This window comes from Uranotaenia lowii, chromosome 2 (assembly GCF_029784155.1).
Source record: "Uranotaenia lowii strain MFRU-FL chromosome 2, ASM2978415v1, whole genome shotgun sequence".
NCBI classification, from domain to species: Eukaryota; Metazoa; Arthropoda; class Insecta; order Diptera; family Culicidae; genus Uranotaenia; species Uranotaenia lowii.
In genome coordinates this window covers 407,965,669-407,981,467 of record NC_073692.1, presented here as the reverse complement: position 1 = coordinate 407,981,467, position 15,799 = coordinate 407,965,669, and the positions used below count along the sequence as shown (strand labels likewise).

Genomic DNA, 15,799 nt, shown 5'->3' with positions numbered 1-15,799 from the left:
TTAATTTTGGAAATCTATGAAAAATTTAGAAAATCTGTGAATTCTGTGAAAATTTTAAAAATTCTGTGTTCTGTGACACAGATTCTATGACGAAATTTTGCTAAAAATTCTGTGATAATACAGATTTTTCTGTGATTTCGGCAACCTTGGTAAACGTACGAATTGAAGAACGGGGTTTAAAACAAATACGTTGTTCATGAGGGTGGTTTTCCAACTTTTCAAAAAGAATACAGTAACTAACTGAAAATATACATTTTGGTCAGTGTAAGAATACTCTACTTTGTTTGAAAAACGTCATCTTATTTATTCTATCAATTTTTTGTAATTACTTGCGGAACGAAGTTTATACGGGATCAACTAGTCTTTTATAATAAAGAAGTTATAAAGCATAGAATAAAAGTGGCCCATGATACCCTATTCTCCCCTAATAAATTTATATTCACCAGACAGATAGTTTCATTCCGATTCTAATGGTGTAATAACATAAGCGTTGCGTAACTTAAAAAAACATGATAAATATAAAACTAAAAGTAAATCCAGAAAACAAACAAAAAATTGAATTCGGACGAGAATTCAGCCCACATCTTCTATAACTGCACGGAATGTTGGAGTATTACAAAATATAATCGTCCTTTCCGAGAAGCTCTAATGGAATGAAACTTTGTTTCCAGAATCGACAAACCGTGAAAAGGATTATTTTCATTTTTCAGTGCCCCACAAAGCGTACTTAACCGGCAGGCGGTAGGTATTGTGATGGGAGGTACTAAATTATTCAAATAATAGTAAATGAAAGTTCTTGAAGGAAGCAGCGAGGATAAGCGTTAAAATCCTCCGGAAAGAAAAACCAGCGAACGTGAAAAAGCTTAAGATAGTTAACATGACTGAGAAAAACAACTCATCGAATATTAGAAAGATAAAGGTAATTGTTGAAAAAAATTTTGACTTAATTTTTTTTTTCCAAACGATTTCAACGAATTTTCCACTGATACAAATTTTCGCCTTAAAACCTGCAACTAAAAATGGGAAAGCTTGGGGATTTGCGAACCGGTAAACATAATGAGCCATAATGAGGGGTAGCAGCGCGCATAAAATTTTTAATCAACACAGCATCATCGTTCAATATTGCTCAGATAGAAATAAGGATAAATATGCTTCGCCAAAATTTATCCCCGATTTGCAACGCAAACTTTATCATCAGTGAGCGAGGGCAAAATTGAGTTAAATAAACCCCACGCCACGATGTTTTTCGTGTTCAATGTGGTCGGGAAAAATATTATAAACATTATGGTTGTTTTTTCTTCAGCGAAAACTCGCCCGGATTTCCGTTTTGTTTCTCGTGGTCGTGTACTTTGTTATTAAGCGGAGACTAAGCGAAGTTTGGAATTATATTTGTTCCAATTTCCTTGCCACCAGGAAACGAAAATGTACCGGTAAAGTCGGCTTAAACTATTAGACGATGCAAAATCAGAAGTTACAATGAAGCTTGGATAAGGTGAAAAATGACAAAAATGACAAAAATGACAAAAAATGAAAAAAATGACAAAAATGACAAAAATGACAAAAATGACAAAAATGACAAAAATGACAAAAATGACAAAAATGACAAAAATGACAAAAATGACAAAAATGACAAAAATGACAAAAATGACAAAAATGACAAAAATGACAAAAATGACAAAAATGACAAAAATGACAAAAATGACAAAAATGACAAAAATGACAAAAATGACAAAAATGACAAAAATGACAAAAATGACAAAAATGACAAAAATGACAAAAATGACAAAAATGACAAAAATGACAAAAATGACAAAAATGACAAAAATGACAAAAATGACAAAAATGACAAAAATGACAAAAATGACAAAAATGACAAAAATGACAAAAATGACAAAAATGACAAAAATAACTCTGTCATTTTTGTCATTTTTGTCATTTTTTTCATTTTTTCATTTTTTCATTTTTGTCATTTTTTGTCATTTTTGTCATTTTTTGTCATTTTTGTCATTTTTGTCATTTTTGTCATTTTTGTCATTTTTGTCATTTTTGTCATTTTTGTCATTTTTATTGTTTTTGAAATTTTTGTCATTTTTGAATTTTCTGTAATTTTTGATTTTTGTAATTTTTGTCATCATTGTCATTTTTGTCATTTTATTCATTTTTGTCACTTTTTGTCATTTTTGTCATTTCTGTTTCACTTTCGTGTCATTTTTGTGTCATTTGTTTGTCATTTTTGTGTCATTTTTGTGTCATTTTGATGTCATTTTTGCCATTTCTGTCATTTTTTTCATTTCTGTTTCATTTTTGTGCCATTTTTTGTGTCTTTTTTGTTTCTTTTTTGTGTCCTTTTGGTGTCATTTTTGTGGCATTTTTGTCATCATTGGTCATTTTTGTCATTGGTCATTTTATTTTTTTATTTTTTCACTTTTGTCATTTTTGTCAGCCTGACATAATTTTTGTGCCATTTTTGTCTTTTCTGTCATTTTTGGCATTTTGGTCATTTTTGTCATTTTTGTCACGTTTTTCATTTTTGTTGTTTATGATATTTTATGTCATGTTGGTACATTTTGGTTTCAGTTTTTGTTATTTTTGGGTCATGTTTGTCATATTTGTAATTCTATATTTTTTTTATTTTTAGTCTATTTGTTCATTTTTTAATCTTTGCTTTGAAATTTTTGGTGTATTGTTTTTGTGTTTTTCATTCGTGTTATTTTTGTGTCATTATAATTATTTTTATTGTATTTTGCTTATATAGTCCAAAATATTATAAAAAGAACAGTTCTTCGTCACGTTATTATTATTTTGGATTTGCTTATCTAAATTACAAAAATATTAAAGTTGTAGAACGGAAAAAACTTCTTTTTCATGATACTTTCCCTCCAGATTTCCCCATACACGTGTAATCCAGTTTATTCTTGCTTTCTTCGATGTTGTTTTGGGTAGCTAGAGGAAGGTAGATTTTTCCTTCCAAAGAAAACGTGTGGCGGCGCAATGCAACAAGGGCGAATGCAATAAATTTTATTTGTTAAATAAATCATACACCGTTGATGGGTCCGGTCCTAGCTAAGAGTTGGCGCTGTACTTTGCTTGCTAAAAATTGTGTGACCTTTAGGTCACCAAGGGAAGGATCCACGAGGGAAGGGCATGTGGAACCATAAACGGAAGGTCTTTCACATCCATAACAGTCAGTGCAGCTGCCACCTTTTTGGGTGGAATAAAAAAAATGGAAGGCAAAGGGGGAGTGTCGCGTTTCGCTTTTTGGCAAACGAAAAAAAAATGAGTCGAAAACGCTACCGAAGGAAAATAACGACGACGACGACGACGCGAAGTCCCATGTGTACTTACTTTCCATCATTCAATGGGAGGCCACCGACCGGGAATCTCTAGTCACACGGTAGATGAATGGGAACACCATGATTCCACGATCTGGAATCGGGGTTTTGGAGCTTGGGTGGAACCTAGGACCTAGTTCAAAGGACGACGACCATCTCCGCCGGAGAGAATCATGTGTTATTTGTGAGCATAAATCTTGCCTGCTCCTAGCTCTTTTTGTGGCAAATACCAGGGGGCCAAGCCATTCCCGGTAAGTAAGTGTGCTATCAATTTATTTACTTTCTGCTTTTTTTCAATAGAATCTTGGTAGGTAAAGAATTCTAGGGATTTTCTTTCGATTAACTTTTGGTGGATTTTTTTCTTTAAATAAGACAATCAAAAACTAGAAATGCAAATATTCAAGTCGAAGTTCAAAGATTCAGTTGAATCTGAATTCAAATTAAAATTTTTGATAGAAATGGAATCCGATTTTTTAAAGATCAAACGAGCAATTTAAAAAGTTTTTTCTCGGAAGAGCATCGATTTACAATCAAGCTATCCCCAGGTGTTGAATCTGTGGTCTTCCATCACAGATTTGACGGCAGGCGACCGATCGGTTGAAGTCAATCAATGAAAGCTCCACCCACCCACTGCCGTCGTAGAATGAAATCGAATTTGGCTAAAAATAGCAACGGAGGAAAAAAAGAAACAAAGTTTAAAATGCTTTTCACCCACATATTTCTGTCTATATTCCGGATTGCGTTAGGTCACTGGAAGTGGTCTCAAACCAATGCAATATATGAACGAGTAAACGTACGAGTCACCGGGGGCTTCAAAGTGGCAAGATCGATGGCCAATCAATATACGAAACGTTTATATGTATGTACATAAGGATGGTTCAAAAGAAAGTTATGGAATACGATGGATTATGCATTTTCAAATTATTTAGCATTAAAATTAAAATTTCGATTTTCCCGATTTCCTTTGGTTCCTCCCTAAAATGATTTTTGAGAGTACAAAAAATCAAACTATGAGCGCTTTAAGGCACCCCTAAATCAAGTCTGATTGAGCTGAAATTTTTGTACAGGTTTTTTTCCGCCGAGAAATCCATTCCATTGCCATCGGAAGTACGTATGTGAAATGTATCCAATCAAGGCCACAGGGGCGGGTGTTTCGTTTTCAAGTCTACCTGGCTGAATCTGGTCTAAATTACCTGTGGCACTGGGAATCAGGTCTGGCAAAGAGCCAGCAACATCGTCACAGCCATCATGTGTGAATCTGTGTACACCCACAGTTCAAATCAGGACCAATTTGACCCTAGGCGGGGTAATTTCAAAAATTTTAAACAATCATTTTTCCCTTCAATTTTCTAATAATTATGATTCAAGATTCACATTTCAGAGGACTTTTTCGATTCAACGAATCAGTTCTGTATCCTGAAATAGGTATCCAAACGCACTATTTTCCCGACCATGAGTGCCACTGTTTAAAAATTACTCAATCCCCATTGTCCAGTTGGAGAGAGCATTGATGCCGTCTGCCTGTTACGGACAATCAATAATTGGCAATCAATGTTCCTTGGAAACGGACAATTCACTCCCATTTCGATGCGTTCAAGCGGAGTTCCGAACTCAAGCGCACCTAATCCTAAACCTAATAGCTACATACATATAACCCTAACTTAATTTCCCATCCCGCGGGCGGCGGTGATTGGTCTTCATTGAGCGGAAGAGCTCAACTGGAACCGAATAGAAGGACCGAGGGTTGTTGTTCAGATGCTCAAACTGGACAGGATATCGGGAAAGCTTTTTCCCCGTTTTCTTCCATTTCCAAAGAATTCAACCGTTAAACATCTTTTCGTCCTCGGTTACATCTGAGAATGAAAAAAGCTGAAAAAAGAAAGAATTTCTTTCGGTACTTACGATCCTCTCCTACGCAGGACATTCCGGGAGCAGACGGAACATTCGGGAATACTGAAAATAGAAAAAAAAAAAAAAAAGAAACAGCATTAAACACTTGAGACGGAACAATTAAAACCTGTAGCATCCTTCAAGTTTCATCATCATCACCATCATCAAAATCATCGTCAGTATCTGTCAGTCAATAACCAGAAAGCAACAATCAAGGCTGTATCAAAATAAGTAGAAACCCCGTCCCAGCATTCTTCAACAGCTTTTCGTAGAAGAGAGCACAAAAGTTTTAAAGGTCGGAAGAATCAAATGAACCGTAAACCGTTTAATAAATCCGAAACTAGGGGTGGTAAAACCAAGAAAAAGAATGCTACAATGTAAGAATTGACAACAATGAAAAATTAGAAAATAAAATAGGTAGAAGAAAGGTACCTGAAATTACAAAATCTTTAACACAATAGCAATAAAAGTAATGATGAACAAGAAAAAAAATTGACGAAAACGACAGAATAATAAAATATGGCCTTAATAAAATAAATTGAAAAAAAAATAAGAAAAATGACCAAAAATATAAGAATGCCGAAAATACTGAACATGACGAAAATTGCAAAAATGACGAAAATGGCAAACAATTTCAAAGTGTTAAAAGTGTCAACAATGACAACCAATGACAACGATGTAAAAACAAGAAAAAAAAATGCCAAACATTTCAAAAATGACAAAAATTTAAAAAAAAAATGCAGCAAATGTCAAAAATAAGAAGAATGACAAAATTACAACAATGTCGAAAATGACAAAGGTTTAAAAAATAACAAAAATGATAAAAATACCAACAATTCAAAAATGTCAAACATTCCAAGAATGCCAAAATTTACAAAACCCTCAAATAATCAACGAATAACAAAATTCTTAGAATACCAAAAATTACATAAATGAAAAAAAAACCGACCAAAAATTTAAAAAAAAAACGAAAATGTCTTAAATGCCATCAGTGTCGAAAATGATGAAACTGTCAAAAAAAGGAAAATGGAAAAAATGGGAAAAATTACAAAGATGACAATAATGAAAAAAATGACAAAAATTAAAAAAATGACAAAAATGACAGAAATTACGAACATGACAAAGTTTTGAAAAAATGACAAAAATGATAAAATTTCAAAAATGACGGAAATGCCAAAATATCAAAAATGAAATAAATGACAAAAAAGACAAAATTTACAAAAATGACAAATGAAAAAAATGTCAAAAATATTTAAAATGCCAAATATGAATAAATTTCAAAAAATGACAAAAAAGACGAAAAAGACAAAAATGCTAGGAATGCCAAAAAAGACAAAAAAAAATGATAAGAAGACTAAAATATCAAAAATAACAAAAAATGGCAAAAATGACAAAGTGCTATAAGTGCCTTAAAGACATGCCTAAAATTACAAATGACCGACATGCTAAAAATGACAAAAAAATGCAAAAACTCCGAAATTGCCAAAAATGGCAAATGGCAATACGCCAAACATGAAAAAATATACAAAAATGAAAAATGACCAAAATCCAAAACTGACAAAAAAAGTCGAAAATGTTAAAAAAAAAGGCAAAAATGCCAAAATTCCATAAATGACAAAATACGAAAAACGACAAATATGGCGAAATGGGAATGATAAGAAAATGACAAAAATGAAAAATTACAAAAATGTCAAAAATGCAAAAAAAAGCAAAACATTCCAAAAAGATCCAAAATGCCAAAAATGAATTTTAAAAATTCCAATAAAATGACAAAAATTACAAAAATAAAACAAAAGAAAAAAAAAACAAAAAAAAAGAGAAAAAATCCAAAAAATGCAACAAATGACAAAAATGGCAAAAAAATCAAAATGACCAAAATGACCAAAATGACAAAAATGTCTACAAGACATGATTGACAAAAATGACATAAAAATTTCTAATAACCAAAATACCAAATAAAACAAAAAAATGTAAAAATGCCAAAAATGGCAAAAATTCCAAAAATGACAAAAACAACATATGACAATATAGCAATGATGAAAAAATGACACAAAAGAAAAATGCAGAAATAACAAAAATGCTAAAAAAGCAAAAAATGACAAAAGAATGACAAGTATGCAAAAAAAAAAATCCGTAAAGACAAAAATCCCAGAAACGATAAAATTGCAAAATGGCAATGATGACAAAAATAACGAAAAATGACAAAAACACCTAAAAAAACAAAAAATACAAAAATATAAAAAATGACAAAAATTCATAATATGTCAATATTAAAAAAAATCCAAAAATGATTTAAATTCTTAAATAACCAAAAATGACAAAAATTCAAAAAATGACAAAAATTACAGAAAATCATAAAAATGACAAAAATGACCGAAAAGACACAAATAAAAAAAATGTCCAAAATTCTGAAAAGCTCAAAACAAAAAAGTCAAAAGTGTCAAAAATTTCGAAAATGGTCAAAAATGATAAAAATGATCAAAATTACAAAAATGCAAAAAATTATATGCCAAAAATGGCAACATGTACATGATGACATAAGTAAGAAAAATGTAAAAAAAAAGTAAGGAAATATAAAAATGCAAATAATTTTCAAAATTCCCAAATTCAAGAATTACCAAGAATGCCAAAAATTACCAAAATGACATACATGAAAAAACGACAAAAAATATTTAAACGACTAATATTACAAAAAAAAACAAATTACATGAATGACAAAAAACTTAAAACAATGACAAAAATGACAAAACTGACAAAAAAGACAAAAAAAAAAAAATACAAAAAAGACAAAAAAGACTAAAAAGACAAAACGACAAAAAAGACAAAAAAGACAAAAAAGACAAAAAAGACAAAAAAGACAAAAAAGACAAAAAAGACAAAAAACACAAAACAGATAAAAAAGACAAAAAAGACAAAAAAGACAAAAAAGACAAAAAAGACAAAAAAGACAAAAAAGACAAAAAAGACAAAAAAGACAAAAAAGACAAAAAAGACAAAAAAGACAAAAAAGACAAAAATGACAAAAATGACAAAAATGACAAAAATGACAAAAATGACAAAAATCACAAAAATGACAAAAATTACAAAAATGACAAAAATGACCAAAATGACCAAAATGACAAAAGTTACAATAATAACAAAAATGACAAAAATTACAATAATGACAAAAATGCCATGTTTGTTACTTCTTACATTTTGGTCATTTTTATTATGTTCCATTTTTGGCATCATTGCATTTTTGCCAGGTGTCATTAGCGATTTGTTATTTTTGGCATTTTTGATTTTTGTCATATTTGTCATTTTTGTCAGTGTTTTCAATTTTGTCAGGTTTGCTTTTTTTGTCATTTTTGTATCATTTTTGTATCATTTTTGAATCATTTTTGTTATTTTCTCCATTTTATTCTTCTATGAAATTTTTATCAATGTTGCCATTTTTGCCTGTTTCGTGTCACTGTGTTGATTTTGTGTAATTTTTTGTTTATTTTCATTTTTGTGTTATTTTTTTCATTTTTGTGTTAATGTTGTGTCATTCTAACGTCATTTTTTTTCATATTTGCCATTTTTGGATTTTTTCAATTTTGTTATTTTTTTATATTTTAGTATTTCTGTGCAAGCTTCCGATATTCGCTCAGGATAGCTGATCTCTGAACGCTGTTTCCTAAGCTCTCTCAGGTAGTGAGAAGAACCGCCTTCAATTACTATGTGAGCAGAGAACATGTTGCGCGACACTTATTCCTGTATTATCGGAGAGCATACGTTGCTTGTCTTGTTCGCGGCGGAGTGGAATTCTATCTCGTCAACACCCATTGGAAGTTCTCTAACAAGATAATTCCCCGTTCCTTGTATAGCTGCCGAACAAAACGACAGGGGGGAAATTTTAGTTTGTCGCACTCGCTTGCGATAGGTTCGTAGCATTTATCAGCAGTGACAAACTCGGCTCTGAGTTGGATCACATGGATCGCTCGTACGTTTATCACATACGTCGGGCGGTGGCAGAATAATGTATAACATAAACTAAAATCAAAATATCTCGAAAACGCGTGGATATTTTTGAGTCATGTTTTGACAAAAAATATTCTAAGAATTTAAAGGAACTTACTTATGACATTTTCGTTACTATTTGTGCCGCAAAGTGTGAGAAACTGGTGAGGATATTGAAAAAATTGCTTAATTAGTTATCATTATTTCTAAGAAAAAAAGTAATTTTCCATCGAAAGGTTTGAGGATTCAAACAACTTTTAAATCTTTATCGATCACAAACATTATCCTACACTTAATGAACATTTTATATTAATTTTTATTAGTTTCGTTATTCACAATTTATTCTCAGTTTGATGTATTGTTGATAATGGTAAGTTATCTGAGAAGGAGTTTATTTGAGTTGCGGGCTTGCGAGGAACTCGAAGCTTTCTTCAGTGTTTTTTTTCAGTTTTTCAGAGTGACATTCAAACATTTTCAATACTTTTGATAAAGTGTACAAAAAATACTGCAGACCCCGTTCGATTTTGGCAACATTCGATTTTGACACATGTGCCAAAATTGAACGGTTTTTAGAAGCGACTTTACCATTTAGTTTCCTCTATAACAGAACCAATATAATTTAGACAACCACCGAAAATACGTTTTAACGTTCAGAAATGGTGACATAATACAATAACAAAATCAAAAAAAAAAATTAAGTACTCAAACATTACAAAAAGATGAAAAATTAAAAAAATAAATCGAAAATAAATACAAACAATTGACTAAAAATGACAAAATCTACTTAAAAATGATAAAAAATGACAAAAACAGTAAAAATGACAAAAAAAAACAATGATAAAAAACAAAACAAATAGTGCAAAATGTATCGAAAACATAAGAAAAAAAAATATAAAAATTCTTAAAATGGTCGGAAATTGACTTAAAATAACGTGATTGATAATAAAAATCATAAATTTGTAAAAATAAAAGAAAAAAACCTCAGAAAAAAACCGTTCAATTTTGGCAACACAAAATGTTTGTGCATGTTGCCAAAAACGAACGGGATCTGCACTTCCAAATTTAGATTCCTGATCAGATTTCCAATACCAGCACATATTTTTTTGCTGCGATTATAGTCGTTTTACCATCTTTATGGCATTCGCGACTTTACTGCACAGAATTGAAATTTCTTTCAGAGCCCTCAATCGTTAATTTAATAGTATTTTAATTTAAAGGTTTTTTTTTATTCAATCTGAATTATTTTTTTTTTATTTTCAATACAACTTGCAAATCTGAATTAAAATATGAAGTCCAAATGATGAACATAATCATATAATAATTATCTACCTTTCCCTGAAGTTTCAACTCATATGCATAAAATATGAGTTGAAGAAAAAAATTATGGAAATTTTTTTGAATGAAATACAAAACCAAATTTGGATAACGATTTCGAAACACCATTTAATTTGTATTTTCTATTGACGATGTGAATAGAATACCAAGAATACTAAACTAGATACGGAATTTGAAATATGAAAACAGAAATACAATTTCCATTCTGATAATAGGGATCCTCTGAAATGAGTTTAATCTGATTTCAAATTCAATATTCAGATATGAATTTCTATCATTTTTAAAATATGTAGCAGGATTCGGAAGCTTACCCCCATTCTGAGGATTCGGATTAGATTTAGGGGGTTTTTTTCATCAGCTTTGACTCAGGATTGTCACTCTTGTATAACCTCATTCAATTATCAAAATTCAATAAATAATAATTAAACTTGTTTTGTTTAGAGTAAAGCATCCGCTCACTTTTCCTAGACCCTCATGGGAGAAGGGGGGGGGGGGGGTAAAGCCAACCCCCCCTTCCTCCCATTCCACGGCAATGCCCAAAATGACAAATTCCCAAAATCAAACCCCAGAATTAACTATTCATCAGAACATTTTTTCCAGAAGGCATCATTTATCATTTTATTTAAAAAAAATACATTGCATAACCAAATATCTGAGGTGAGTTTTAATTTTCAAATTTAACATCAAAGCAAAATTTATTTCTATTCAACCATGAAAAGTGCAGAAGAGTAGTTATTTGGATGGGAAATGTATATTTTTCAGTCAAATAAATTCGACTGGAACGATACCACCAGGAGCAAGCTAATGTTTTCCATTAAGTAAAAACAAGTAATTCAAAAATATGTAGGTGGATATTAAAAATTCCAGAACAATTTCGAATTCCAAATAAGTCAAAATACGTGTAGGCATACGATTTGTATACGCCGATTCTCCTGTTAGGAAAAATGCTCCATCCTTCTGCTGAACGCTACAACCAAACCAGCTCGGAAACAAACGAAGGATAATACATCGCTCAGAGTTGTCTCTTGAGTCGCTCTACACAGATAGCATTCAGAGGTGATAAGCGACAACTTGTATTTTCAATGTCGCTTATCATCGTTGAGTTGATTCATTATAGATAGGTGATCTGTTGCATTCGTCTGCCCGTAGGATACAATGAAACAAGATTCTTTGCAGGAACTCTCTCTAGGCTGATAAAATGTCACGCGGGATTGTAGCAGAGAGAAAATACACCATGTTTGTTTCGGCGGAGAATTCTCTCGCTTGACGATAAGGAGAAATGATCCAATTTCGGATCCTTGTTTCTGTGTATATTTTGTCATATTGTCCTTTCAATCATTTTTGTAATTTTTTGTGTCATTTTTAAGTCATTTTTGTATCATTTTTGTCATTTATGTCATTTTCGCCATTTAAGTCATTCATTTTTTGTTTCATTTTTATGTCATTTTTTGTATTTTTTGTGTCATTATTGTATCATTTTTATCATTTTTATAATTTGTGTCATTTTTGTCATCTCGGTTTTGTATTACTGGAATTACTATCCCTCACTCGAAACTGTTATTCGAAATGATGAGCAAACAACCCGAGATAATGGATGGATACAAGAAATGTCAAATCAAGGAAAAAAAACCCAAAAAACAAAAATTAGGAAAGGTTCGAAAGTATTTACACTTTAATGTGTTCCGAAAGCCAAACCCTTTTCAGCAACTTTTGTGAAGAAGAAAGAGGTCCCCGGACCACTTAGGAAATCTCCGTTTTACCGGTGTGTTGATCCGACAGAATTAACTAGGCTGAAAAACATTAAGCAAAGAGGGAAAGAAGACGAATCTGTCAAGTAGTCTCGTTGAGTCGGTTGACAGGCTGAATCACAAACTCTTCGTGGGGGAGCAAAAGTGAGAAAAGCGATAGTTTTCCTCCTCCCTCTTCCTGACATTGGCAAATGTTCACACTTACTAACACCTACACACTTAGAAACACGAGCTTAAACGGAAGCCTAGGGCCAATAAATCGGTATCCATTTGTCATTCTCTGGGGAAAAACATCCTTTTCCATCTACATCAGCATCCCTTAAGAGTTGAGGGTGAAGGATTGCTGGAAAAGTGGGTGGTTTGGGGTTAGGGCATGACAATTTTGAAACTCTTCTAATTTGAGCATCACTCTTCAAGAGAACTTTTTTTTTCGTGCTCGCTTCGCCCAATTCTTCTCCCATCATTGAGGTTGAGTGGCAAGAAATTGGTAACATTTTTACACTGGCATATGCTTTCTTGTCGACAATCCACCCACCCACAGCTCAGAACCACAAGTCAAACAGTTCCCAATTGCTTCCTTGCTTGCTTGAACACCGATGGCAAAGACGACGACGACGACAAGTCAAGGTTACGGGGAATCATTTGTCAGCGTCATGATTTGATTGCCTGTTTTCCGGGTGCTCTATGTCGGTTAAGAAGGACATTTCGGAATTCGGTAGCAGCAAACTGGATGGATCAATGGGACTTTACCGAGGAACTTGTTTGATGGAAAAGGTAAAATTGAATGACTATTCAAATCGTGAATGAGTTAGCGACGTACTAGGAGAGAAGGATCTTTGATTCCGAAGTCAAATTTGTAAGTGCAGCTTTTTCTTTGGTTGTTCCATGTGAATTCTATAACGAGTCTTTTATTGCCAAGAAAAAAGTGGTTGCTTCGGAATGGTACTTCTTTTAAAGATAAAAAAAAAGTGTGTACAAATATTTTATCCCGTTTTTAAGACATTTGTTCCCAAAAGGCCAGTACATTTTTTTTAACAGAGTGTCCATTACGCTTGACGATAAAAAGCATATTGTACTAACTTCTTGGGATAATATACACTTCAAGTCTCCTTTTGTTTCAATTTTACAACATGGAAATTTGGCTTTAAAAATCTGACAAAGCTGTTTAAAATGTTCACAAAATAATGACATTTTTTTTTTCAATAATGACAAAAATCAAAACGAATTTTTAAAAAATTTGACAACGTTATGGAAAATATGACAAATGTGAATATATAAGAGCACATAGGGTGGAGAGGGGGTTCACATTTGCTTACGATCTCTCACAAGCGGAGTTAGGGGGCGGGGGAGAGGGTTTATCCAAAAATCTTACGTAAGAAATGTTTACATTGATTGATAATTCGTCACAGTCATACGAAACCACAAAACATTTTTTTCCCAATACCTACCTGTTGGTTATTTTTGATGTTTTGTTATTTGTCTTTGAATGTCTTTGAATTAATAAAAAAAAATGTTGGTTCTATTAAATTTATAGAGTATCATTTCAAACTAACATGCCATCAAAAACACTAAATCACATCCATCATCATAAAGATTGTCTCAATTTTTGTGTTTTTATCATAACAATCTTTTAAAATAAGAAATTTAAAGCAACAAAAAGGAAAGTGGCGCGTTGTGACACCACGATTTAAATCCAACATATTTCGAAAATGACTTCATCAAGAAAAAATCCTTTAAAATAAATATGAGGCGCTTTCAAAAATGAATTTCTAGACAGTTTTTTCAGTGATAGGCACTACCAACTAACCAAAACATCCTAAAACTTTATCGCTTACTGTTGAAATGCGTCTGAGCTTTCAGGTTAGTTGACAACGTAATTGTCGTTAAACATTTTAGCACCAATTCTAGTAGTATAGTATTTTTTTTTTGTAAGATTTTTATTATTTTCAGGTCAAAAATATAAAAAAAAATTATGTCACCTTGTGCACCTGATCTTTCACTCTTTTTTTTTAATCGAAATTTAAACTATATATTGTTTATTCGATTGTGAAAATGTACTGAAGATTATTGTTACCCCGAACATGCTATGTCTTAAATAATATTTTCTATAATCGTGTATGACATTTCATCTGATGTTTTGTATAAATTGTGCTCTTCAAATGCAGTTTTTATTTCTTTCTTTTTTTTAGTAGCCCACCACACTCCCCCAAAAGGCTCTAATGAGCCCCCTAGTTATTAAGTTGAACTTTTAAATTGCTTTTGCTTTGCTTTGAAGCATGAATGTCACATTTCAAATATTTTTTAAGCAATTTTTTGAAAAAAAAATTAAATTGCTTTTGCTTTGCTTTGAAGCATGAATGTCACATTTCAAATATTTTTTAAGCAATTTTTTGAAAAAAAACCGTGTCAATTTCTCAAAGCATTAAAAAAACGTAAGACCTTACAAGGGGCGGAGGCGTTTTTTTTTTAATCTTTTGTCTTACCTGGGGGGAGAGAAGGTTAAAAATGTCAAAATCGTGCTTACGTAATTAGTGCCCTTAAAAGTATGACAAATATGACAAAATTTGACACTAAAATGAGTGAATGATTCTGACAATACTACGACAAAAATATTACAAAAGTGATAAAATGTGACAAAGTAATGCAAAAAAAACATATAGTTTTGAATATTTTGTCATTATATCGTCATATTTTCATCACATTTGTCATATTTTTGTGCCATATTTTTTATAATTTGTTCTCCGGATTTATGTCATATTTTGTTAAATTTTTGTCAATTTATTGTGGTAATTGTCATAATTTTGTTTTCTCGGATTCTTTTGAATATTTTTATCACATTCTTAATATTTTATCCAGGTTGGTGTCATATTTTTGTCCTACTTTTGACCAAGGTTGTTTCAACAACAAATTAAGTGTTTTTACAAAAAAAAATCTGACTTTCTGTGATTTTGTCCAAAAATTTTGTCAAAGTTTTCGGTTGTACTCCATTTTCCCGAAAACCATTGCCCAGAATGAAAAATCACCAGAATTTCAAACACCAGAATGCACCATTTACCAGAATTTTTTTTTTCCCAGAAGGAATCATTTCCCAGAAAATTTTTTACCAGAATGAACCATTTCTCTGAAAATTTTTCGCCAGAATTGCCATTTCCCAGAAAATTTAATATATTTATCCAACCTGGAATTCAAGAAATTAAATAGATTTTTTCACAAAAATTGGGTTCGCATAACACCATTCTTTTGCGGCAAAGCCGCAACCAACATGATGAAAGGACCGAGGCGGCACAAAGCCGCCGAAGCTCCCAAATCCGAGGTGCGGCGGCGAGAAGCGGCGGCCCTAATACATGATTGTACTCCATTTACCCGAAAACCATTGCCCAGAATGAAAAATCCTCAGAATTCCAATCGCCAGAAAGAACCATTCCCCAGAATTTTTTTCCCCAGACAAACCATTCCCCAGAAAAATTTTCGTCAGAATGTACCATTCCCCAGAAATTTTTTCGCCAGAAGAAC

At 31.9% G+C, this 15,799-nt stretch overlaps 1 protein-coding gene across 4 annotated transcripts in view; it reads right to left on the bottom strand.

Moving 5' to 3' along the window:
- LOC129749259 (atypical protein kinase C) overlaps nucleotides 1–15,799 on the bottom strand; it is a 438,832-nt gene that overhangs the window by 224,320 nt on the left and 198,713 nt on the right. For all 4 annotated transcript variants that reach the window (XM_055744189.1, XM_055744187.1, XM_055744191.1 and 1 more), the window contains exon 4: nucleotides 5,235–5,285. In XM_055744189.1, coding sequence (XP_055600164.1) covers nucleotides 5,235–5,285 — 51 coding nt within the window. The remainder of the gene's footprint in view (nucleotides 1–5,234; nucleotides 5,286–15,799) is intronic.